The following is a 27,274-nucleotide window of genomic DNA, read 5'->3' as shown; positions in this document are numbered from 1 at the left end:
TAAATGCATATTAATGGCAAAATCAGAAAAACTCAAATGTGTTTATTTCAATAGCTTTTTGTTGTGGACAAGTATGAACAGAAGTGTGATTTTTATATTGGCTTCTAATTGTTGAATTTCTTTTAGGAAAATTGCTATTACTTTCAGGATGGAATTCACAATATCACCATTTCATGATGTAGAACACTGTGATTTCATGGTGATCTACCACTAAAGTAAGTTTCAGAACCACTGACCTCCTCAACAAAGTTTATACTGTATCTCATATTCAAAGTCCTTTAGAATCACCCTAGTTTTCCACCCTGATCTATGCCAGTTACTAAAACACACCCTCATAAATCAAATTGAGGCGAGGTTTTATGGCTTATGCCTGTAATCACAGCCCTTTGGGAGGCCAGGGCAGGAGGATTGCTTGAGTCTAGGAGATTGAGAACAGTCCGAGCAACATAGTGAGATGCTATCTCTACAAAAATTTTTAAAAAATTAGCCAGATGAGGGGGTGCAGACTTGTAGTCATAGCTATTTGGGGGGCTGAGGTGGAAGGATTGCTTGAAAGCAAAAGTTTGAGATTATAGTGAGCTCTGTGCCACTGCACTCCAGCCTGGGTGACACAGCGAGACCCTGTCTCTTAAAAAAAAAAAAAATTAAGGCCGGGCACGGTGGCTCACACCTGTAATCCCAGCACTTTGGGAGGCTGAGGTGGGTGGATCACGAGGTCAGGAGTTTGAGACCAGCTTGGCCAACACGGTGAAACCCCATCTCTACTAAAAGTAAATTAGCCAGGCGTGGTGGCATGCACCTGTAATCCCAGCTACTTGGGAGCCTGAGGCAGGAGAATTGTTGGAACCCAGGAGGCGGAGGTTGCAATGAGCTGAGATCACACCACTGCACTCCATCCTGGGCAACAGAGCAAGAATCTGTCTCAAAAAAAAAAAAAAAAATTAAATAACTTATTTACCTTTCTTCTTTGTTTTTAAAATTTCAATAATCATTTACCTTTCTTAAGTGTATCTTGATCTTTCATACCTCCTTGTCTAAGTACATGCTAGTTTATGTTTTAGGAGTTTAGTTTCTATTTCTCTGTTTAGCTAATTCTCTATCTTTTGGCCACTCCTTTTTTATTCCCCTCAAACAGTTGCTTTCTCTTCCCATCTCTATAGCAACTTGTAATATACTATAGGATTAATTATGGCACATGCAACAATGCAACAATTTAATATATAAGTGCATTACATTTCTTATTTTTATTTTTCTTAAAAAAAATTAGCCGGGTATGGTGGTCTGTGCCTGTAGTCCCAGCTACTTGGGAGGCTGAGGTGGGAGGATTGCTTGAGCCCAGGAGATGGAGGCTGCAGTGAGCCGTGGTGCCTGGGCTCAAGGGATCCTCCCACCTCAGCCTCCCAAGTAGCTGCGACTATAGGCACAGACCACCATACCTGGTTGATTTTTTGAATTTCTGTGTAGAGATGGGGTTTCTCCATGTTGCCCAGGCCAGTTTTGAACTCCTGGACTCTAGCAATCCACCCACTTTAGCCTCTCAAAGTGCTGGGATTACAGGCATGAGCCACTGTACCTGGCCTAAATTTTAAAATTTATCTATTTCTGCCACATTTTTTAGTCATCCTTCCCTTAATCTTTCATCTTTCATCTTCATTTATTCAACAGTTTCTTTCTAATTCTCTACCATGTACAAGATTCTATGGAAAATGGGGATGCAGAGGAGACTAAAACAAACAAAATCCCACCATTACTGCGGCTTAGAAGTAAAATATATAGATTCTGATATTTACTATAGAGGAAAAAACAAAACAAAACAGAAAAAGGACAAAGCAAATGCTGGAGGGAGAGGTGTAACTATTTTCAATGTGATGGTCATGAAAACTGACATTGGACAAAGGCCTGAAGGAGGTGAAGGATATTTGGAGTCAGGTGGATATCTGGAGGAAAAGTGTTTCCAGGCAAAGGAAAGGGAGTTGCGAAGACCCAAAAGTTGCAGCCCAGTTTGTAATCCTATAGTTGACATGGTTTGGACTACCCCAGCAGACACTACGGCATTCATGAGATAGCCCAGTAGTAATGGCTGAATCTCAAGCAAGGGCCAGGCAGCATACGTGACTACCCCTGTAATTTCTTTCTGTTGACTTGGCATTTTGGAAAGTTGTTCAGCACAGACCGTCTAGAACCTTTTCAGGCACAAGAAAGCTCCCTGTGTCTTATGTACCAAGTAATTGCTGGATTTCTGCTAAGAAGCCAGGGATATATGGGCAAAAGAACTACTTCTCTGGTGTCATAGCTTTATAGTATGATCCAAAATCTCTTACTCTTTGTCCTTTGAACTACTCATCAATTCACTAAAGTATTGCTCATTTAAATACTATTTTTAAGTGTTCATACAGACAGATACCCATTACAAAGACTGTTTTAGAGTTGGTCTGGGATGCTTTCCAATCAGTTCTTCCATATGTGCCCAAACACATTTAGATATGTGACTCTGTATTATAGTTGGTACCTATTTTTAAGTGCTTATTTCCAGAATATACAAGCCATTCATAAACCTCATCGCTGATGCAGAGTGTGTCATATTTGATGCAAAGGTCAGAAATTACTTGCAGTTCCTCTTTGTTATACACCTACACATAATAAAGGAAAGAGCACAGCCAATTATTCAACATGTGAGAAAATGATAGGTCAGAAGACTGTATAAGGAGATGAGACTTGCTTACCTTGCCAAGTGGGTTATGTGGAGTATTTAGTATAATAGCTTTGGTTTTGGAATTAAATTTACTTTCCAGTTCTTGAGGATCTAATGTCCAGTCAGAACTAGACCATCTTTTTCCATAAACAGGTTTCTAAGCATGAAGAATGAAGATATAATTTAATTCAATTAAGTCATGTTTACTGTCTTACAAATGAATAACCTAATAAGGAAAAAAACATCAAAGAAAGTCATGGCAAAGGAAACTGAATAAATTACCAACAAATGCTTTCCTGCAGTAGGAACAGAAAAAAAACTAGAAAAAGACTAACAAAGAAGATAAACAGAAATAACTAGGCTGTAGTTCTGCTTAAGAGCCTAAGAAGACCTAAGTCTTATGCTCACACCTGTTAAATTGAAAAATAAGCCCTGTCAACATTAACTGCTGCTAATATTACTTCACAGGAACTAGCTATAACTGTGGTTAACATGTCTGATATTGTAAGGCTAGCTGAAGATTTTGTGACTCACCTTAGTGTATTACTTATGTTAAAAATATTTAAAAAAGACAACTAGACAAATAGAGATATACAGGAAATCTCCAAATGCAATCAAAGTAGAAACTTTATCATGACAAAGTAATTGGTATTTTCAAGACTTCTTAAGTCTTGAAACTTTGCCATATGAACCATACTGGCAAACTTACAGATCTCAGGGGAATAAAAACAGGTGTTGCTCCAGCCATTCTCACCATGGGCTCATAGCAGTCATAGAAAGGCACTATTAGTATGACCTGCAATAAAAGCAAATAAGATCACAACCTCTCAATCATTTATTCATGTTAATAATACTGTGTACCTACTATGGGCTAGGCACTGTACTATGTGTTGGGATACAGCAGTGAAAAAGGCAGGCTTTGCCCTTGTGGAGCTAACATCTGAGGGGAAGAGACCTCGGAGACAAACTTGTCCAGGTAGTCTTAATTGGACTCCTTGGTATCTTAGGGAGATCTATAAATAAGCATGCAGTGGGAGTATTTGAAATTACATATAAAATTTCATATATGCATAGGTAGATTTACCTGGAGAATGGGACTATCACATTCTCAAGGGGATATTCCAGGCAAAACGATTAAGCATTTCTTCATATTTCAAATTAGAAAATAAAATCTAGAATATAAGTGATGTATAAGCAGTGACAGACAGCAGGCTATGTGGAAAGAGAACACTGTAATGTTCCCTGGTATAAAGTGCTAATTTAAAAGCATTATCTTGAGAGTAAAGATGTTTCTCTCTTCTCAAAAGCACGGTTAATTTTTGTATTTTTAGTAGAGATGGGGTTTCGCCGTGTTGGCCAGGCTGGTCTCAAACTCCTAACCTCAGGTGATCTGCCTACCTCAGCCTCCCAAAGTGCTGGGATTACAGGCCTGAGCCACCACACTCAGCCTCATCTGTGAAGTTCTCAGGGACTAAGACAACCTATCTTTGTAACTCTAGTGGGAAATATAAAGCTTAATACAAAGTGAGAGCACAATAAAGGAAAATAAATTGGAGAGGCAGGGCAGTAGAGTGGGAGAAATATACCTGCTACTCTTCGCCTTGATTTTTTCACTTTTATGATGTGAACAATTCCTCTCTCTCTTTTTTTTTTTTTTTTTGAGAGTATTTATTGCGTCCTCACTATTTTAGGTGCTGGCAGTAAAGCTATAAAGTTCTCCTAGAACTTATATCCTACTGAGAGAGGCTTATAATGAACGGAGAGACAAATAAGGACATTAGATAATTTCAGATAGTAATAAATGCTATAAAGAAACAATAAATAGGTCAGTATGATAGCAAGTGACATGTATGTGGTTTCAAAATACTAGATAAGTTGATGAAGGAAGAAAGAATAGAGGAAAGAAAGTAAGGGCTAAGCCTTATAATACTCCCAACAGAGTGCAGAGAAAGAAGCAACAAAGGATTAACAACATCGAAGTATGAGACAAAACTATGTATAGGATTAAAGGAGATTATGTATATGAAACTGTGAACTTCCTTAACATGTTTCCTTAAACATCTTGTCTGGAATAGTGGAGGGAATCAAAGTTGTAAAAGAATAACATAACACAAAGCAGATAGCGGCATCTTTCATAAAAGTGGTATGATAAAGGGTTATGAGAGTTTAAAGAAAGTTAACAATATAGATCAGGATAAATATTCGTTCTGCAGTTCCAGCTTAAGCAATGTCTCTCTGGAGCTTTCCAGACTTAGCAGAGGTGATTACCTCTTCCTTTTGTCACTACCATAGTGTTCCTCTTAATCCATTTGCAAGTCTGTGTTCTCTACTAGACAGGGAACACCTTCTGCATAGAATCTATCTTTAAAATATCTTCTATCTCACAGTGCTTAGCATATATTGGATCCTCAGTATTTTCTGAATAAATGAAAGAGGCAAAAAGTATTAAAGCAAGGCTATTGGAATGCTAATGGGAAATACGGGTAGAGATGACTGAGGTAGGTGCAAAAGTTGGTCATACCTCACAGTACTAAATCGCAGAAATCATTTTACCTTCCTATTATATTAATACATTCTCAGCTGGGCGTGGTGGCTCACGCCTGTAATCCCAGCACTTTGGGAGGCTGAGGCAGGCGGATCACCTGAGGTCAGGGGTTCGAGACCAGACTGGCCAACATGGCAAAATCCCATCTCTACTAAAAATACAAAAATTAGCTGGGCTTCGTGGCGGGCGCCTGTAATCTCAGCTACTCAGTAGGCTGAGGCACGAGAATCACTTGAACCCGTGAGGTGGAGGTTGCAGTGAGCCAAGATCGTGCCACTGCACTCCAGCCTGGGCAACAAAGTGGGACTCCGTCTCAAAAAAAACAAAAACAAACACAAAAACATCCTCACATGGGATGGCTTATACAATTACTGGGCACACAAAGACATTGATCAAAAACTTGTAGACCAAGTTAAGAGTAAAGGTTATTTTAGCAATGAAAACAAAAGATTCTTTTTCCCCGGCAGTGTTAGTCCTTTCCATCTGCCCTTATTTAAATAGGCTATAAAAATAAGAATAAATTATATGCAACAAAATGGATGAATCTCACAGACACAAAAATAAATGAATGGATCTAGACCCAAGAGTATACACTGTATAATTATATTCATATTAAGTAAAAGAGCAGTGAAAACAAGGCTATGGTAATAGAAGACAGAAGAGTAGTTACCTCTGGGAGAATATAGACTCTGAAGAGGAACAAAGAAGCTTTCTGGGTACTGGAAATGTATTATATCTTTGTCTGGTTGTAGTTGCACAGAAATTTACACAGTAATTTATCCAGCTGTACATTTAAGATTTGTGAACTTTACTGTACATGCATTATACTTAAAACATAATTAAAAATAAAAAGAGAAAAGAGTATAATATAAGCAAAAGATTCAAAGGTGGGACAAATGATAATTGATTAATATGGGTATTACGATAATGTTAATATACTTACTTCATCTCCCTCATCAATTAATGCTTGAATGGTGTTAAAAAGAGATCCATATGCTCCTACTGTCACAAGGATTTCTTTATTTGAATCAATTTGCTTTTGATAAAGCTTTTCATACAGATAGGACAGAGCTTTCACAAGTGATGGATGGCCCTGTTGGATTAAAAATAAGAACAAAACCTTGAATTTAAATATGGGACCTACTGTTTGAGGTAATATGGCTCTAAAATGTAAGAATTTTTAAAATTTGGATTTGATGTTTATAATTACCCCAAGAAAATTTATATTTTTTAATGGCAATAAATTTTTTAAAATTTCCTACATTTAGAGTATTCCCACACTATTTGTCATGAAGGCTTGCTAATGATTAAAACTTCTTACTAAATAAAGGGTTTGGGATTATATAATTTCAAAGTATTTGCTTTGAATAAAAATCAACCATTTGTATTTTTTGACAGTAATTAAATCATATTGAAAAGAGTTGGATTTGTTTCCCAGTTAAAATAAGTAAAAAAAACCCACTTTAACTGTATACCCACTCCTTGGCTCTTCCTGATTGCTGGAGAGATGGTTATGCCAACCAATGGACTAGGGAGAGAGAACAAAAACAAATTCACCAACGACACGAACACTAGTGTTGATGTGATAGCAAATGTTAGAAGGAAGTGAGACACTACTCACACTGACAGTCAAGAGATCAGTGGTTATCCAAGGTAACTACTTTCATAGGAGAAGTGAAGGGATTATGAAGGTACAGTCTGAGGCAAGTAGGGGGTCTGAAGACTCCTGGATTAGCTCTCTCTAAGTTCTCTTCTAGGTTCTCTCCCCTTCCTTCCTTTTTTTTCTTCCTTTTCCTTTCCCCCTCCTTGTTTTATTTGGTATTTAAGTCAATATTTCTTGTTGTTTTCTGTCCAGCATCTACCTCCTCATTTTGCTTTTGAAGTACCATCCTGATTTTCTATCCCTTGAGAGTAAGAGTGCAAGTGCAGGTCATGTACCTTTGTTTGAAAGCACTTTGGGCTCTGGAGCAATAAACTGAGTTCCTTTGAATTTTACTTTAATAGCAGGTCTAACAAATTCTAGCAAAAGGAGATCTGAAAAGCAACTATAAACACTATATACATTTCTTAGAATGATAAGCGTTTGTGCTTTTAAAACTAAAAATTTAAATACAAAAATAATTTATGCTTCATGTAATAAGTAAAACTAGGCAAAGATGTATAAAAATTACAATCGCTCCTCAATATTATTTCATTCCCATCCCCCTGAGGTGACGAATGTCCACAACCTGGTGATAGTGCAACACCACTCTCAGTGCTTATACCAATATAAAAACACATAGACATGTATATACCTATGTATTTACAAAAACTAGAATATACATATTAATAAATAAGTGGGTATGGTTGTGTTCTAATGAAACTTTATTTACAAAATTTGACATATTGGGTCCATAGGCCATAGATTGCAAAACCCTGCTATAGACCAATTTGGGAAAACTGACATAGACAATATTTAGCCTCTCAATCCATGAACATCATTCCCAATTTATTTAGGTATTGCTTAATTTCTCTCAGTAATGTTTTATAGATTTCATTGTACAGATCTTGGATATATTTTTAAAAATTTATTCTTAAATGTTTTGTGTTTTGGGATACTACTATAAATAGTATTTAAAAAATTCTACTTTCTAATTGTTCATTTTAATATATAGAAATACAACTGATTTTTGTATATTGGCTTTGTGTCCTGTGACCTTGCTCAATTCATTTATTAGTTGTAGTAGGCTTTTTTTTTCTTTTAGAATTCCTTAGGATATTCTATGTACACAATCATGTTTTCTGAAAATGAGTTTACATTTTTCTTCTTTCTAATCTATGTATCTTTATATCTCACAGGACTCCAGTACACTGATGAATAACAATGGTCAGAGTGGACATCTTTGCTGTCTTTTCAATCTTACTATATTATGTGCACTACAGGTGTAATCTGTAGGTTTCTCATAGATTCCTTTTATCAGAGTGAGAAAGCTCCATTCTGTTTCTAATTGGCTGAAAACTTTTATTATAAATGAGGGTTGAATTTTGTCAGATGCATTTTCTATATATACTACGTAAGATGATCTTTTTTTTCTGATAATATAGCATAATTGCAATGATTAATTTTTGGATATTAAAACTAATCCTGCATTCCTATGGTAAACCTTACTTGGTCAGGATGTATTACTTTTTATATCTTTATACACACAGGCACACACACATGCACACACACATATCTGGATTTGATTTGCTAAAATTTCATAATCTTTGTTTCTACGTTCATGAGAGATATTGAACTGGAGTTTTCTTTATTTCTTTCGCTGGCATTTTTTAAACCAGTTTTTGTATCAGGGTAATGCTGAAACTAATTTTATGAGACCAGCATTACCCTGATACAAAACCCCTGATTAAAAGGTCAGACAAAACCATTAGGCATTTCTTTATTTTTCAAATTACAAAAATTGTTGACCAATAAGTAAAAGTTTTTCATCCTGCTCCACTTTCTGAATAAATGTGTGCAGAACTGGTATTATTAGGTTTGTGCGAAAGTAATTGCGGTTTTTGTCATTAAAATTAATGGCAAAACCGCAATTACTTTTGCACTGACCTAATAGTTCTTCCTTAAATGCTTGATAGAATTCACTAATAAGCCATCTAGGTATTGAGGTTTGTTTGCAGGAAGACTTTAATTATAAATTCATTTTCTTTCATTGACATAGGGCTAGTTGCATTTTTCATCTCTCCTTGTGTCAGTTTTGGTAATTTGTATCTTTTAAATAATCTGTTCATTTCATCCAAGTTGTCAATGTACTGACATAAAATTATCCATAATATTATCCTATTATTGCTTTCATGTTTGTATGATCAGTAATGATATTCCTTCTTTCATTCTTCATATGGTACTTTGAGTTTTCTCTTTTTTATTGGTCAATCTAGCTAAAACTTTTACTTATTGATCTTTTCAAAGAACCAGCTTTTGGTTTCATTAATTTTCTCTATTGTTGGTTTGTTTCTAGCCTTTCATTATGGATTTGTATAGGCTGGGGAGTGAGTTATGTTGAGTAGGTCTGAGATGGGGGTCTGTAGGGTGGGCCAGGGAGTGAGATCTGTGATGAGCAGGGATTCTCACCAGTGTCAAACCCTGTGACACAGGTAAGTTTCACTGCTTTTCCCTGTGCTATTCCCAAAGCAAAACCCTTCTATGGATTTTTATAGTTAGACCACTATAAAAGACAAAAAACAGGCTTCCTCCTATACCATTCCCCTCCCCATTTCCCACAATATCATAAAAGGAAAAGACAAGTGGTCAGACATATGATAATTGTATGGCTTTTGGCACAACAGATACAAGTCTACAGTTCAAAGGTACATCTGATCTAGAAAATCTTTGGCTATCCTAGGCATTTCATTACAGAAGGATGGGAGTGAGCTGGCACAAGGAGGAAAAACGTAGCTAGTTGGATATAGAGTATATTAAATAAAGGGTCAGTGCTGAGGCTGCATAAATGTTGATGAGATAGAAAAGACATGTCTCAAGAGAATGTTGTTCCTTATCGTGTTGCCATAGGATCCTATCTTGGAGCAACAGTAAAGTAAGGGCCAAAAGAAAGAAAAGTGTAGAGGGGCTGGAAGTAGGCGAAGGCTCATCCCAGGACATAGGGCAAGGGCAGAAGTTTCTGTGGTTGCTAGAATGGGACAGCTGGTCCCAGAAAGTCACTTATATATGAATGACAGAAGGGCACATGCACACACACAGACACACACCCCCGTATAAAATAAAAGCTCACGGCCTATATGGTCTTGATATACTTACAAAGCCTCGTGTATACTGATTCAGGCTATCGATTGCTGCAATCTTTGATAATTCTTCTTTTACATATGTAGGAGGGGATATATCTGGAAAGCCTTGGCCAAGATTCACAACAGAAGGGTCTGCGGCCAATTTGGTAAATTCAATCCTAAGATTGAAAAAAATACTAATATTAATAAGTTCTACAATTATAAACTTTGCTTTTTTACATCTTATCGTCTTACCACAAAACAGACAAATAAGACCCTAGTTTAGCCCTATAGGTTTTAAAAAATGAGTTTCCAACAAAAATTTACCAACCACAAATCAGTTTACCAAATAGAATGATGGCTGAATTTATGAACCCAATGTCCCTTACAAACCTCAGTTTCACGCTACCCATATTTTAACCATATATATATATTTTCTCAACAATTCCAGCTGCTGCTAAGTTCTTTCATCAACTATTAGAGAACAGAACTAATAAGAAAAGTTCCCGGATTGGAAGTTAAGTTCCATGAGGGCATTAACATTTGTCCTTTTCTCTGCCATATGTCCAGTGTCCAGCACAGGGCATGGCACATGTGCCAAATGAACAATTCAGTATATGGATTGCTAACTTCCTTCCATTTTCATTTAATGGATGAATTAAATGAGGACCTTTATTTATAGACCATGGATGAGGCAAAAAAACTCCCATCTAAAGATACGAAAATATGTAGGAAACCCTCACTAAATTATTATTTATTTTAAGATACTCACCACACATTACTATCAAGTCCTTCAATCCGTTTTGCATTTGTGAATTTCAGTGACATTTTCTGAAATATATAAATATTGAAAAGGAATTGCCTTAGTCAAAATTTTAAAAGCCAGTAAATCATGGGTCACTCTTCTTCCTTTTCCCTACTGTTACCATGTAAATAGTAGTTCCATAAACATAAATCTTAGTTCCACAAAATTCTGAAGAGGAATTCATCTCCCACCTACTACTGAAGGAATGCCTTTTTTTTTTTTTTTTTTTTCTCAGACGTGGTTGCCCAGGCTGGAATGCAGTGGTGTGATCATGGCTCACTGCAGCTTCAACTGTCCAGGCTCAAGTGATCCTCCTGCCTCAGTCTCCTGAGCAGGTGGGACTATAGGCATATCCTACTGTGCCAAACTATTTTTTTTGTTGTTGTTTGTTTGTATATTTTATAGAGACAGGGTCTTGTGGTGTTGCCCAGGTTGGTCTCAAACTCCTGGCCTCAAGTGATCCTCCTACCTTGGCCTCTCAAAGTTTGGGATTACAGGTGTGACCTACCATGCTTGGCTGGAAGGAATGCTTTTTAAAATGAAATTTAGATGTTCATCTTCTCACCTAAGAACAAAAAGTATCATCCTACCCTAGAAAGCTAATCCATTTGAAGGCTTGTAATGTAGTAAAGAGAACAATAATAATATTTAAAAAGTCAGTTTCAAAAAATATCTTAAGCCATGCTCTGAACATCATTTTAGGTAAGATGTACTAAGAGTTTCACAAGTAAGTTCCTTGTATGACATACAGGAAAGACTCAACAAATGGTTTTAAAGCTACTCAGTAAGGGGTTCCGTAATTATTGCTAACATTATTGAGTACTGAGTATGTCCTAGGTACTGTTCTAAGTGCTTTACATAATGAACTCATTATTACTGTATGTTTACAAAAATATGTAGTAGTTCTATTACATAGTTAGAACTATGAGGTACAGAGGTACAGAGAGGTTAAGATCACACAACTTTTCACATCTGCTCAAGTTTATGAAAGCTAGTAACATTTAAACCCAAACAGGTTCAACTCAGGATCTGAACCCAGACAGTCTGACTCCAGAATCCATACTCAGAACTATTATATAATTTTATACTGTGTTTTATATAATAAGACCTTCTAAAAATATTACTAGAATGTTGCCTCTTAAAAGTATATTATAAATTTAGGATAAGCCTACTAATACCAAGCAAGCTAAGGCTGTAGTAGAAAAATAGGAATTAAAATTATCACATAGCATACAATTTTTTAGTTCTTTAGATTCTAAAATTGAGTTTTATACTATCTCCCAAAAGTATTGAATTAGCTTTGAGTTCATTGTTAACAAGCTGGTAGAGATAAAAAAATGATTGACAGCATTTTTGCAAAGAATTTTCTAATGGAATATTAATGTAATTTTAATTCAATCTGGGAAGATAACGATAATGGTTATTAAATAGACCATTGTTCTCATTCTATTCTAAATAATGGGACCAAGAAAAATACCTTTTTTAGTCTCATATTTTGTCTTTGAAACTCCAGTGAAGTAAATCACATGAAAATTCTCCAGAGGTTAAAAAGCTTGCTGGAATAGCATTATAATTACCCACCTGAACATGATGCCATTCTAGAGACAACCGTTGTACAACTACCAAGTTCTAGCATGATAGGTTGAAATAACTATCTTAACAAATGCTCTTGTCTATCTCTAACACAATGTTTAAAGCTTAATTCATTCAGTAGAGACCACAAACACAAAGGATGATTTATACATAAAAAAGTGAGTTTGATGTGCTGTAGACAATTTAGACACAAAGTCCAACTTTACTTAAAATTATTTAGATAATTGAGGTTGAAATGCACTTTCAGGTTTAATTTTCTTTAAAATTTGTTTCTAGACTGGCCTCTTCTCTCATTGTTCTTCCTGCTTCCTCTTCCCTCCCAATTCTATGCCACACCCATTCTAATTTTTCAAATAGTCTATGTTCTCTCTCATTTCAGTAGTTTCATGTGTGATCTTTCCTATGCCCAAATGCTCTTTCTATACCAATGTTTCTCAATTTTTTTTTTTATTATTGCCCACCTAAGGAGACCTTCTTAGAAATTTTTTCCTAGTCATCTTCCCTCCCCTCAATTAAATATTAAGAGGAATACAATTTTGTCACATAGGATTGAGCTTTGGATGGTGACAAAACAGTGTGATAGCTAAGATTTATCTTGTCTGCCAAGCACCCATTTTCTTCTCCTGGGTGAGATCATGCCCTTGTTGAGAGTGCATGTTCTCTACTCAGTCCAATTCCTGGTCCCCACCACCCTTCCTTGCACTTGGCTAACTCCTATTCCACTTGCCAAGTGCAGTTCTCAAATTCGACTTCACTCCCTCCTGAAAGCCTTCTTTGGTTCTACGAGTCAGGGTCAGGTGCTTCTCCTATGTGCTTCTATTAAATGCAGTACAGCAAGTCATCACTTAAAAGTGTCATATAGGTTCTTGGAAACTGCAGCTTTAAGCAAAATGATATACAGCATGACCAATTTTACCATAGGCTAATTGAGATAAATAAGAGTTCAGTTTCTATAGCATATTTCTGGTCACAAAAACACTACTATACTTCTGTACTACTACACTACTATAGTATAGTATAGTATACTATACTATAAAGACTGAAACACTTCTAATATGAAACATTGAAATAAATGTGAGCTATACATACATTTATTTTAAGGAACTGGCTTATGTGTTTGTGAGGGCTGGCAAATCTGAAATCTGCAGAGCAGGTTGGAGACTCAGGGAAGAACGGATGCTGCAACTGGAGTCAGAAGAACTCTCTCTTCCTTGAGGACCTCAGTCTTTTCCTCTTAAGGTCTTCCACTGAATGAGGCCCACCCATATTATGGATGGTAATTGGCTTTACTGAAAGCCTGCTGATTTAAACGTTAATCTCATCTACAATACACCTTCACAGCAATACCTAGACTGATGTTTGGCAAATATCTGGGTACCAGGGCATAGCCAAGGTGACACCATCACAGTGTCCAACATATAGTTATGCCTAGCACATAGTTTTTAATAATTATCTGATGAATGAATTTTTTTTAAAAAAACCTCACTCACATTACAGGGTGAACTTATGGTGTCAGTTAGCTGTATCAGTCAGCTAAAGTTAATCTATGCTTCAGTGATAAATGACCCCAAAGTCTTGGTGGCCTAAAATCATAAAGGTTTTCTTGTTCATACTACATATCCACTGAGGCTCAGCTGCTGCCCTGGTCTGTGTCACTGTCATTCTGAGACATAGGCTGATGAAACAGCCTTCACCTGAACACTGCCTGTTTCATGGCAGAAGGAAGAGGCTCTTAAAAGGTTCTGTTAGGATGTGCACACATCACTTCTTTTCATATTTTATTGGGCAGAGCAATTTCACAGCTAAGCTTCACATCAGTGGGGCAAAGAAATGTAACTGTCCAGCAGGGAAGAGCAGCAAATAATTGTGAAAAACATGGCGGAAATGAAGTCTGGAGGTATAATGAGATACATGGTTGCTATGGGTTGCACCATGCCCCCCTTAGTTTCGTATGTTGAAGACCTAACTCCCAGTTCCTCCGGATGTAATCTTATGTGGATATAGGGTTACTGCAGATGTAATTAGTTAAGATGAGGTCACTAGCATGAACCCTAATCCAATATGACTGGTGGTCTTATAAAAAGGTGAGATCTGGACATACACATAGACCCTGTGTGAAGATGAAGGCACAGACTAAGGTGATGCTCCTACCAGCCAAGGAATGCAGAGATTTCCAGGCAATCACCAGATGATAGTGGGGGTGGGGTATAGAACAATCTTATTCGCAGCTCTCAGAAGGAACTGGCCATGCTGATACTTATCTCAGACTTTTAGCCTCCCAAACAGTGAGGGAATAAACTGCTGTTATTTAATAAGCCACCTAGTTTGTAGTACTTTGTTAAGGCAACCTGAGGGAACTAACACACTGGTGAAAGTTTACAAGACACTATACAATGTTCGGAGTCACCAAGATTCTGCAGTAGATGCAAATGCTCACTGTCTAAGTAAGAACTACTTCCCAGAGCAGATCCAGTATCAGGTAATTAAAATCAACCTGGAATCCTACAGGGAATCAGGGCATGAGTCCCAGGCAAGTAAGGGAATGTCTATAAGGCTTGTATAACTTCTGGATCAGCTAACCCTGTGATATGACTTTGGCTACCAGGGCGATTAATGGCCTATACTTCCATGTTATTAACGCAAAACTGCTGGTGAAATCAAAGGTAGCATCTTTTAACCTTACTTTTGCTAACTTGTGGCTAATTTCTAGAACAATGAAGTTCTAAAATTCACCACCAGGTGGCAATCTTGACAAAGATAAGGAAAAGATTAAGTCTTTAAAAGTTTGGACAGATTGAAAAAAACTAATACTGTATGTTGAACCCATGATCTTAAGACCCTAGTCCATCAAAGTTTCAATTGTATATATATTTAGGACTCTTCCCATAAGATCTGAGGCAGGTGAGATGGGACAGGTACAGAAAAAGTCTTCCTAAATGATGGGCTGAAGCTGGGGGAATTGAGGCTGTGGATATCTGTGTAGTATGGGCTGTGAATCAAGTCTTCATCCAGAGAAGTCAAGGTCACAGCCAAAAAGTTTAATATTAGTAACAATAATAATAACTGCAAGAAAAGGCCAGAAATAGGAAATGCAAAGCTCATGGATGGAGAGGTGAAAACAGAGAACCAGGCTTGGGAAACAGATGGATACCACACTTCAGGACCAGGAAAGAGCAGAAGTGAGCACCGTTTTCATGGGGGGCCTGGATGCTGGAGGGCCCAAATGTTACTGTCTTTTAGATCTATGAAGTGGGGATTTGTAGTTGCAATCATGTGACATTTAAAAATATTTTTAATTGTCTCTTAACAAAGTACTGTATCTTAAGTATTTTATGAATTTTCTGAGTCATAAAAATTTCACTTTTAATTACAACGTATGTTTTTGTGCCATATTTTACTCATTCATTCCCCTGTTGCTGGGCATCTTATTTCAGTGTCTTGTTGTCTTGCAATGCATTTTGGTGTCTCTCTTTTTTTTTTTTTTTGAGACAGAGTCTCGCTGTTGGCCAGGCTGTAGTGCAGTGGTATGATCTTGGCTCACCGCAATCTCTGCCTCTTGGGTTCAAGCGATTCCCCTGCCTCAGCCTGGGACTGAAAGATGAAGCCAGGTGGACTTCCTGGGTCGAGTGGGGACTTGGAGAACTTTTCTGTCTAGCTAGAGGATTATAAATGCACCAATCAGCGCTCTGTGTCTAGCTAAAGGATTGTAAATGCACCAATCAGCATTCGGTAAAAATGCACCAATCTGCGCTCTGGGTCTTGCTAAAGGATTGTAAACGCACCAAATCAGCACTCTGTGTCTAGCTAAAGGATTGTAAACACACCAATTAGCACTCTGTAAAATGGACCAATCAGCACTCTGTAAAATGGACCAATTGGTGCTCTGTAAAATGGACCAATCAGCAGGATGTGGGCAGTGCCAAATAAGGGAATAAAGGCCGGCCACCTGAGCCAGCAGTGGCAACCTGCCCGGGTCCCCTTCCGTGGTGTGGAAGCTTTGTTCTTTTCACACTTCATAATAAATCTTGCTGCTGCTCACTCTTTGGGTCTGCACCACCTTTAAGAGCTGTAACATTAACCCGAGGGTCTGTGGCTTCATTCTTGAAGTCAGCGAGACCACGAACCCACTGGAAGGAAGAAACTCTGGACACATCTGAAGGAACAAACTCCAGACACACCATCTTTAAGAGCTGTAACACTCACTGCGAGGGTCTGTGGCTTCATTCTTGAAGTGAGCGAGACCAAAAACCCACAGGAAGGAATAAATTCCGGACACAGGACTACCAGCACGTGCCACCACGCCTGGCTGATTTTTTGTATTTTTAGTAGAGACTGGGTTTCACCACGTTAGCCAGGATGGTCTTGATCTCCTGACCTCGTGATCTGCCCACCTTGGCCTCCCAAAGTGCTGGGATTACAGGCATGAGCCACAGCGCCCGGCCCCACATTTTGGTGTTTCTACTGTGCATTTTAATTATATGGTCTCTGCTCTTTTTCCCCTTCATTTTAAAGTTTCATGTGGAAGGTGAGTGCTGTATTGTAACAAAACTAATTATCACAAGAAGGATAATATCCTCAATATTATAGTCATCTGGTTCTATCAAACTAAACACAGTTAACTTTTGATTTACTTTTATTGAAGCTTTACATTATATATACAACACAGAGTCATGTGCTGCATAAACACGTTTTGGTCAATGACAGATCGCATATATGACGGTAGTCCCATAAGACTATATGGAGCAGGCCGAGCATGGTGGCTCATGCCTGTAGTCTCAGCACTTTGGGAGGCCGGGGTGGGCGGATCACCTGAGGTCAGGAGTTCGAGACCATCCTGGCCAACATGGTAAAACCCCGTCTCTACTAAAAATACAAAAATGAGCTAAGCGTGGTGGCAAGTGCCTGTAGTCCCAGCTACTCAGGAGGCTGTGGCAGGAGAATCGTCTGACCCAGGAGGCGGAGGTTGCAGTGAGCCGGGATCATGCCACTGCATTCCAGCCTGGGCGACAGAGCGAGACTCCATCTCAAGAAAAAAAAAAGAGTATATGGAGGTAAAAATTTCTACTTGCAGCCAGGTGCAGTGGCTCACGCCTGTAATCCCAACACTTTGGGAGGCTGAGGCAGGCGGATCACAAGGTCAGGAGTTCGAGACCAGCCTGGCCAATATGGTGAAACCCTGTCTCTAATAAAAATACAAAAATTAGCCGGGTGTGGTGGCATGCACCTGTAGTCCCAGCTACTCCGGAGGCTGAGGCAGGAGAATGGCTTGCACCCGGGAGGCAGAGGTTGCAGTAAGCCGAGATCACGCCACTGCACCCCAGCCTGGGTAACAGAGGTAGCCTCCATCTGAAAAAAAAACAGTTCCTACTTGCCTAGTGGAGCCATTGTAGCTGTTGTAACATTGTGGCACGATGCATTAGTCATGTGTTTGTGGTGATGCTGGTATAAACCTATTGCAGTGCCAGTCATATAAAAGTCTAGAACATACAATTATGTACAGTACCTAGTACTTGATATTGATAACAAGCAACTATGTTACTGGTTTATGTATTTACTATACCATACCTTTTATTGTTATTTTAGAGTGTACCCTTACTTATTAAAAAAAGTTGACTATAAAACAGCCTCAGGCAGGTCCTTCAGGACATTCTGGAAGAAGACATTGTTATCATAGCAGATGACAGCTCCATGCATGTTATTGTCCCTGAAGACCTTCCAGTGGGACAAGACGTGGAGGTAGAACACAGTGATATTGATGATCCAGTTCATGGGTAGGTCTAGGCTAATGTATGTGTCTTAGTTTTTAACACAAAAAAGTAAAAAAAAGAAATAAAATTACTAAAAATAGAAAAAAGTTTATAGAATGACATAAAATATTTTTAAATATTTTGTATAGTTTGTTAAGTGTTATAGAAGAGTCAAAGATTAAACATTTAAAAAGTTTATGAGGTAAAAAGTTACAGTAGGTGAATTGTCTTCAATTTATTATTGAAGAAGAAAGGTTCTGTTCTGTTTCGTTTTTTTGAGACGGAGTCTAACTCCGTTGCCCAGGCTAGAGAGCAGTGGCACGATCTCGGCTTACCACAACCTCTGCCTCCCGGGTTCAAGCGATTCTCCTGCCTCAGCTTCCTGAGTAGCTGGGACTACAGGCACGTGCCACCATGCCCAGCTAAATTTTGTATTTAAAAAAAAATTGATTTTTATTTTTTTGAGACGAAGTTTCGCTCTTGTTGCCCAGGTTGGAATGCAACGGCACAATCTTGGCTCATTGCAACCTCCACCTCCCGGGTTCAAGTGATTCTCCTGTCTCAGCTTCCCGAGTAGCTGGGATTACAGGCACCTGCCACTATGCCCAGCTAATTTTTGTATTTTTAATAGAGATGGGGTTTCACCATGTTGGCCAGGCTGGTCTTGAACTCCTGACCTCAGGCGATCTGCCCTACTCGGCCTCCCAAAGTGCTGGGATTATAGGCGTGAGCCACTGTGCCCTTCCTTTATTTTTGTACTTTTAGTAGAGACGAGGTTTCACCATGTTGGCCAGGCTGGTTTTGAACTCCTGACCTCAGATGATCCACCTGCCTCAGCCTCCCAAAGTGCTGGCATTATAGGCGTGAGCCACTGCACTCGGCAGAAAAAAGTTTTAATAAATTTAGTATAGCATAAGTATACAGTGTTCATAAAGTCTATAGTAGTGTACAGTAATGTCCTAGGCCTTCACATTCACTTTACTCACTCACTGACCCACCCAGAGCAATCCTGCAAGCTCTATTCATGGAAAGTGCTCTACACAGGTGTACCATTTTCTTATCTCACTGCATTTTTACTGTACCTTTTCTATGTTTAGATATGCAAATACCATTATGTTACAGTTGCCTGTAGTATTAAGTACAGTAACATGCTGTATAGATTTGTAGCCTAGGAGCAATAGTCTATGCCATATAGCCTAGGTGTGTAGCAGGCTATATACCATCTAGGTTTGTGTAAGTGCACTCTATGATCACAGAATGTATCCCAGTTTTTAAGTGAAGCATAACTCTATTGTATATAGATATGTATGTATATAATATATACACATATGTATATATGTATATAATATATACACATATGTATATATGTATATAATATACACATGTATGTATGTTATGCATATTTTGATGTTCCAACCATCACAGTGATGACATTTAGTATTAATTCATTCCTTAGCACTTGTACCACTTCCTAAGTGTCTTTGTTTAAACACAGATCTTAAAAAGAAACTTTGTTATGTTCTTTCCTAGCTTTTTTGCTTTTTCTTTCCTGCTATATAATTGTGTTGGCTGCTCATGCTTCTATGAGATTTTATTACTTCTCTGGGTGGAGTTGTGGTGTCTTTTTTTTTTTTGAGACAGGGTCTCGCTCTGTCACCCAGGCTGTGGCAGTGCCACCATCATGGCTCACTGCAGCCTTAAGCTCCTGGCTAAGGTGATCTCCACCTCAGCCTCCCAAGTAGCTGGGATGACATATGTGTGCCAGTATGCCTGGTTAACTTTAATTTTTTTGAGACAGAGTCTTGCTCCGTTGCTCAGGCTGGAGTGCAGTGGTTGCAATCATGGCTCACTGCAACCTCACCTGCCCAAGTTCAAGTCATCCTCCCACCCCAGCCTCCCGAGTAGCTGGGACTACAGGTATGTGGCACCACACCTGGCTAATTTTGTTCTTAATTTTTTTTTTTTTTGGTAGAGATAGAATACTGCTATGTTGCCTAGGCTGGTCTCAAACTCCTGGGTTCAAGTGATCCTCCTGACTTGGCCTCTCAAAGTGCTGGGATTATTGGTGTGAGCCTCCATGCCCGGCCTTAATTTTTTTTTTTTCAAACATTCATTTGTAGAGAGGGTCTTGCTTTGCCCATGCTGGACTCGAACTCCTGGCTTCACACAATCCTCTTGCCTTGGCCTCTCAAAGTGCTGGGATTGCAGGCATGAGCCACCACACCTGGCGGAGTTGTGATTTTTGCTAAAGGGCAGAGTACATGCTTCACATTGAACAGTGGAGAAGAGACAAGTGCATAAGATGCCTTAGAAGCTCCGAAGCTATAGTAATCAGATCTCTTAGTTGCGTGAGAGAAACTCAATCTGAAACAGTTTAGATGAAAAGGGAGAATTCATTAGAAAGGTCATGTTACCATGGGAAAGGCAGAGGTCCAGCCAGACTGAATGGTAACAGAAACCAGGAACTTGAACATCACAGGGCTTTGCTTCATCTCCATTTGTACCCATTATCTCAGTTTGCATTTCTTTACTTGAGACTAAACAGAGTCACATCTCCCACCTTCATGGCCATAGAGGGACTGAGAGATGAACACTCAAAAAATGTTAATTATTATTAAGGCTTGACTTAAAAAACTATAAAATCTATATATCATTCAGTGGGCTCAAGTATCTCTTAAACAGTTGCCAGATTCTGAGCCATATAATGAAAGAAAAGTATTTACGAACATGTGTCTTACAAAGGACTTTAATACAGTATATATAAAGAACTTTTACAACTCAATAAGACAAACAATCCAATTAAAAGTGGGCAAAAGATTTGACAGCCACTTCACAGAAGATATACAACTGGCCAAAAAGTACCTTAAAAGATGCTTACCAGCATTAGTCACCTGGGGAAATGAAAATAAAACCACAATGAGATACCACTAGATTCCCATCAGAATGGCTGAAAACTGAGTGTTGGCAGCTGGAACTCTATACAACCCTGGTGGGAATATAAAAGGGTATAGCCCCTTTGGAAAACAAACAGTTTGGCAGTTACTTTATTAAACATAAATCTGCCATGCAACCCAACCATTTTACTGGTAGGTATTTACCCAAGAGAAAGGAAAACCTATGTCTACACAGTGGCTTGTACACAAATGTTCCTAACAGTTTTATTCACAGTAGCCCCAAACTGGAAACAATCCCAAGGTTCATCAAAAGGCGAGTAGAAAAACAAATAATGGCATATTCACATAATAGGACACTACTCAGCAATAAAAGGAATAAGCTACTGATACACTGCAACCTGGTGAATTTCAAAGTCATTATGTGTGTGAAAGAAACCATAAACAAAAAAGTACATGCTACACAATCCCATTTATATAAAATACTAAACACCACCACAAAGCAAACTAATATATGGTGACAAAGACAAATCAGCAGCGTGAGGGATGGATTGCAAAGGAACTTGAGGAATCTTTTGGGGGCGATGGAAGTGTGCTGCATGTTGATGGTGACAGTGGCTTCATGGCATATACATCTGTCAAAATAACCATTGAGTCGTAATTCTAAACAGATACAGTTTACTGTAACTTGATAAAGCTGAATTTAAAAAGCTGCCAGAGTATTCTGAAATCATGCCCTCTTTTCTCCCTCTGGACCAAGCACCCGCCCAAGCAAGCCAACTTTAACAAAATTATCTCATAGATTTTGGATTTTTTTTTTTTTTTGCCATGTTAAAGTTGTATTAAGTTTCAATACAAAACATTCCAAAAAGTGAAAAGTGATCTATAATACCCAAGTTCTATGTTCAACTACCACTTAAACAAGGAAAACATTTTCTAATATCATTCTGTTTTACAATCAGTATAAACCCAGAAGAATCAAGATGTGATTCTTTTTCCACACGTCTGCTAGTTCAGTAAACTATTTATCAAACAGTTATCTGGTCATTTTAACATACTCCTTGCTTTGAACAATATTCATTCATATTTGGTACAATCTCTATATCCTATATTTAGGATATCTAAATATTTTATATATTTAGGATATCTAAATATTTTATATATTTAGGATATCTAAATATTTTATATATTTAGGATATCTAAATATTTTAAATATTTAGGATATCTTAAGAGCCAAAAGGTCCTCACAGAAGCTTTAACCCAAGTAATCATAAGAATATGGAAGGATTGGGCTAAGACAACTATGGAAGTGCAACAACCACATAAATTTGGTCATTACCCTTGTGGTCTGTGATTAGTAGTAGTCTGCCAAATGAGAGTTAAAAATGTTGTACTTACTATCCCTAGTTGCAAATGTTAAAACATGACAGTGCCATAATTACAACAAAAAAAATTAGAAGTTGAGTTAGTTCCTCTAATCCAACAACTCAAGTCTGTTTCCTTTGAGAACATTATACTATTGGCTCTAGTCTCCAAAGCAATAAACTAAAACTTGTTTCCAAGACTGGGAGGTAAAGTAGGCTTATAAAACAATACAGCAAAAGAAAGCCAAGTGGCCCAATTGTTTCCAGTGTGTTTGCCATCTTAGCAAACTTTCCAGATGTCACTCCTAAGTTTTATTCTACAACTAAACTGTTTCTGGATAAGCCACCACAAAAAAATGTTTCACTTACTGACAAGACACTTCACTAGATAGAGCTACCACTTATATCCATCATTTTTATAATTCATCTTAAGTTCTAAATTGAAGAGTTGTCCCCATGACTTTAGCTAAACAAAATGAAACCCAAAGCTGTAAAATCTGTGTAAAGGACCACGAGAACTTCCTGACTACCTCCACTTACCAATTTCCTTAATTACTTCCCCTTTTCCATTTGGTCAATTACTTGTTTTAAGTAACTACCACTCACTCCCTAGTTATGAGTGTTAATCAACACTGATGCCTTCCTGAGATCCACAGGAACCCTTGAAGGCAAAATCTATTGCCTGCACCAAACCAATTCTGACAGCACTGCTTATGCAACTGCACTGACTTACCGACAATCAGCCGCCTTCTGCTTCAACAACTCTTAGCATTTGATTTCTCTTACTGCCAGCTTTATCTACTGTGAATCAATCAGCACTCCACAACCATAATGAGCACAATCTTCAACTATCTTTGCTGTTTCACAGGCATTTGATGCTTTAAATCTGATGTGGAATGCTCATAGATTCACTTTTTAGAAGTCATAAGCCTTTAGGAAGTTGGAGATAAATTCATTGCTTATCTATTTTCTCCTTTGCAATCAAGCTGTTCCTTTAAAAGTGAGACATTACAGAGTTGCAAAAATTTGAAAGAGTAAGAGCAAGCACCTTTGCAGCTTCATGGTTGGTTTTGGCCAAACTTTTTATTTAGTATTCCGTAGTTGTTTAGCACACACTTAAATGGTCTTATTGTGGGAGGGGAAAGGGGAGGTTCTTGCAGATTCCCAAGGAAATGTCAGAAAGGCAAAATGGCCAGCATTATCCATTTGCTTTTTTTGGGTTTACTGGGTGAATAGCACTTTCCTTACATAGGCATCTGATTTCAGGTTTTGCATACTGAGAACAGTGAGATTTCAGTTGGAAAACACCCTGAAATCTTATGAGTAGCATACTCCAACCACCCTCTAATAGCTAGCTTGTTTGTATAGGCAGAATGATTCATCTCTCCATTTTAGATGGCTAGATGTTTTGTGGAAGATCTTAGAATTGCTTGCCTCATTTACTGGGAAAAACCAGATAGGAAGTGGTCTTTAGGGACACCTTTACTTGGAAAGTTACAACACTAGTACTACAAAGCTTAACACATTTAACATTTGCTTGTTGAAAAGCAATGTCATAAAGTCAAATAAAATTAAACGTTTTACTTTTTTCCTCACAAGAACATAAAAATTACGGAAGGGACTTAACAGGGAATTTAAAAAAGGTAACACAATTTTTCCTTTTAGTAGTCCTTGGGTAGTTATGATAGAATAGTTTCCACTCTTTTTTTTTTGTTTCTTTGAACTGGGATTTTGGTCCAAAGTTTTGTTTGTTTCTAGTATCTGCTTCTGCCTCCCCCTCTATCAGATCGGCTTCCTCCAGGGCCAGCACCTCTTGGTGCTCCGCGGCTTGAACTGCTGTAGGAATCACGTGAAGAAGGGTACCCCCTTTCTACAGAAGGGGGAAGCCCTCTTTCTTGTCTGCCAACCCTGTCACAACCACTTGAGTAGAGATCACTTCGGCTGCTTGAGTAACTGTCTCGACTTCCACCATATCCATCACGTGAGCTGCTATAATCATCATAGCGACTGCTTCCACCATAAGATGGCGGGGGCCCTCGTGTAAGTGGAGCACTACGTGAGTTACCATAACTCTCATATGAATCTCTGTAGGAACCTCCACTTGGATGATCTGAATAGTCACGATCACGACCATATCCATCTCTATCGCCATAGCCTCTTGATGGATAGTCATCACGTGAACTGGAATGACCATAATCACGGTAAGTATAATCTCGTGGTGGTGGTGCATAATCTCTTGTATCACGAGAACTTGGGTAATCTCTGCTTGAATAGCTGTCTTTAGTAGAATACCCATCATCTCTTGGGGACAAATAAACATCTCTACGAGAGGGGAGCGGTTCCCTTCGAGGTGGACCTCCGTAACTATCTCTTCCACGTGATAGAGGAGCTCTTCCTCCCATTCCACTGCTGCTGCGAACTAGTCCTGAAGGTGCAGATCTCTTAGGAGAAGGACCCCCACTTCTTGGTGGTGGTCCTCTTTTTACTGGGAGTGGTCCCCTGGAAGAACTCATGTTAAAATTCATGGAATATCCACCGTCATCCATGTGTCCTCCTCGTGAAGGAGGTCCCCTGGTTCCTCCACTTCCTCCTCTTCCAGCTCCAAAACCTCTTGGAGGGCCTCTACTTCTTGGAGGTGGGGGCGGTCCATGTCTACCTCTTTCAAATGATGGTTTGGTGGCTTGTTCCACCTTGATGGCTTTTCCATCTAATGACTTTCCATTCATGTCTCTGGCTGCATCCTTAGCGTCTGCTGGGCTTTCAAAGGTGACAAAAGCAAATCCTCTTGATTTGTTGGTTTCACGGTCTTTTATCAAGAGTACTTCCACTATTCGTCCATATTTGCCAAATACTGTTTCAAGAGCTTTCTCATTTGTTTCCGTATTAAGCCCACCAATGAAGAGCTTTCCTGGGCGATCTGCTTCAACCATTTTTTTTTTGCCGGTGAGTCGGAGGGGTGACAGTGGGTTCAAGCTCCAACAAGCTCGCCGACAGGGGCTTCCTAGCAGCTCAGCACCAGTGGCGGCTGTCAGTTAGGAGGACTGAACCGCGAAGCCGCTAGCACTACTGCGCAATCTGGATGCTTTTTAAGGTATGGCTATCCATTCAAAAAACCAGGAAAATTACTTTCTTTTGCCACTAGATGGCAGAGGAAAACAACAGAATGTTCCTGTAATGGTGGAAGAAATGAAAGTAAAACTCAGAAGTGGAAATGTAAAGCAGGGAAAGATGCTTAAAGATACATAAAAAATGCAATTATATTAAGCTCAAAAGTGTGTATAATTAACAGGAGCCCTTTTTTTGTAGCTTTTTTTTTTTTTGTAGACAAGAGTCTCACAGTGTTGCCCAGGCTGGAGTGCAGCGGCGCAATCTTGGCTCACTGCAACCTCTGCCTCCCAGGCTCAAGCCATTCTTGTGCCTCAGCCACCTGAGTAGCTTGGATTACAGGCATGCGCCACCACACCTGGCTAATTTTTGTACTTTTAGTAGAGCAGGGTTTCACCATGTTGGCCATGCTGGTATGGAACTCCTAGCCCAAGTGATCCGCCTGCCTCGGCCTCCCAGTGTTGGGATTATAAGGGTGAGCTACCACGGCTGGCCTTAACTGGAACTTTGAAACAACATATATTTTGTTACTTTATTTTATAAAGAATTATTTGTGCCTGATACGCTGTAGCTATTTAACATCTGTTGACTGAACAGATCTGCTGAGTGAAAGGGAAGCAATTTGGACTCCCTCTGAGAGATAATGTATTTGGGGAAAAAATTGTACTTCAATAGAAAACTATGCACTGGCCACAGCACAGCTTTAGGGCTGATATTTGCAGGGCTAGAATTTGCCTTTGAGTTATTCTGGGCTTTTGTAAATTGAAGCTAAGTGACCGGCATGCAAATTCTGGTTCTAGCATTTTGATTATCTTCCCTCCACCCTGTAGAAAAAACAGTTTTGCCTTCATTTGCAATCCAATTCCTTTACTACATATGAATTTGTGCTTTTTGACTTTCCATATGTACTGGTTATAACTTCTGTCTGGTTACTTCATATCACATGAGTGAAATAAAAATCTTTAGCACATGTTCATTTTTATATTTGTATGAGTCATGATTTAACCTTTTTCTGAAAATTATATTTTAACAATTACTTCAGAGAAACAAGCTTATTGGAAACAAGGCTTTCTCTAAACCTGAAAGCTGATAACAGCTAAATACATGGCTGGAATGCCAGAAATGGAGTCAGGCCAAGTGGAGAACAAAAAGCCTGGTTTATTCTCTCAAAAAAAATTGGGTTCAAGCCAAGACCTTGGAAGAGTGAGTAAGTGAAGGGAGTGCGTGAGTATTGTCCTCACCCATATCAATAGGCCTGGGGCCCTTCTGCCTGCCTACACTGTGTAATCTCAGCTCCCCCAATCACAGCTATAATTAAATCAGAGTTGGACAGTCAGGCTGAACCAATCAAGACAACTAGAAGTTTGGGTTTGAGGCTGAGAAACAGGTTGTTTCTTCTGGGCACATGAAACAGAAGATTGGTAAGTTTGAATCTGGGCAAGTCTGTGTTCAATCCCTCACACACATGCCATGTTCTGTGCCAAAAACACACCTACGTTCCAAGTATATTGTTCAAGGTTGTTTAATGCAAAGAGCTTTCAAGCCAGATAGATCTTAGTTCAAAATTAAACATCAAAACTCCTAGTGTGTGAAGTAGGCAGGTTACCTGACATCTCTGAAATTCAGTTTCCTTATTTGCTAAGCAGGAAAATGAATACCTGCCCCATGTAAGTGCTATGGCAATTAAATGAGGCAAAGTCATAAGCAGAAAAATATAGTTCATGGCATACAATATATATACTCCAAAACTAGTGCCCACTCAGAAAGTAGGAAA

At 38.7% G+C, this 27,274-nt stretch overlaps 2 protein-coding genes across 6 annotated transcripts in view; both read right to left on the bottom strand.

Moving 5' to 3' along the window:
* KYAT3 (kynurenine aminotransferase 3) overlaps positions 1 to 27,274 on the bottom strand; it is a 77,981-nt gene that overhangs the window by 38,006 nt on the left and 12,701 nt on the right. For all 5 annotated transcript variants that reach the window (XR_004664695.3, XR_004664694.3, XR_008626368.2 and 2 more), the window contains exons 3-8: positions 10,768 to 10,826; positions 10,030 to 10,174; positions 6,181 to 6,330; positions 3,402 to 3,488; positions 2,724 to 2,849; positions 2,510 to 2,630 (exon numbers count right to left, since the gene is read on the bottom strand). Coding sequence is in view for 2 of the 5 variants with exons in the window: in XM_003808390.5 (XP_003808438.4) it covers positions 2,510 to 2,630; positions 2,724 to 2,849; positions 3,402 to 3,488; positions 6,181 to 6,330; positions 10,030 to 10,174; positions 10,768 to 10,826 (688 nt within the window). In the remaining 3 variants the exon portion in view is untranslated. The remainder of the gene's footprint in view (positions 1 to 2,509; positions 2,631 to 2,723; positions 2,850 to 3,401; positions 3,489 to 6,180; positions 6,331 to 10,029; positions 10,175 to 10,767; positions 10,827 to 27,274) is intronic.
* Positions 20,871 to 25,561, bottom strand: RBMXL1 (RBMX like 1). Its single transcript, XM_055116430.2, has one exon. It carries the CDS (start codon positions 25,323 to 25,325, stop codon positions 24,150 to 24,152), a length of 1,176 nt encoding a protein of 391 aa, XP_054972405.2. The 5' UTR covers positions 25,326 to 25,561; the 3' UTR covers positions 20,871 to 24,149.

This window comes from Pan paniscus, chromosome 1 (assembly GCF_029289425.2).
Source record: "Pan paniscus chromosome 1, NHGRI_mPanPan1-v2.0_pri, whole genome shotgun sequence".
NCBI lineage: Eukaryota > Metazoa > Chordata > Mammalia > Primates > Hominidae > Pan > Pan paniscus.
The sequence above is the reverse complement of the archived record's forward strand: the minus strand, read 5'-3'. Positions and strand labels throughout refer to the sequence as shown.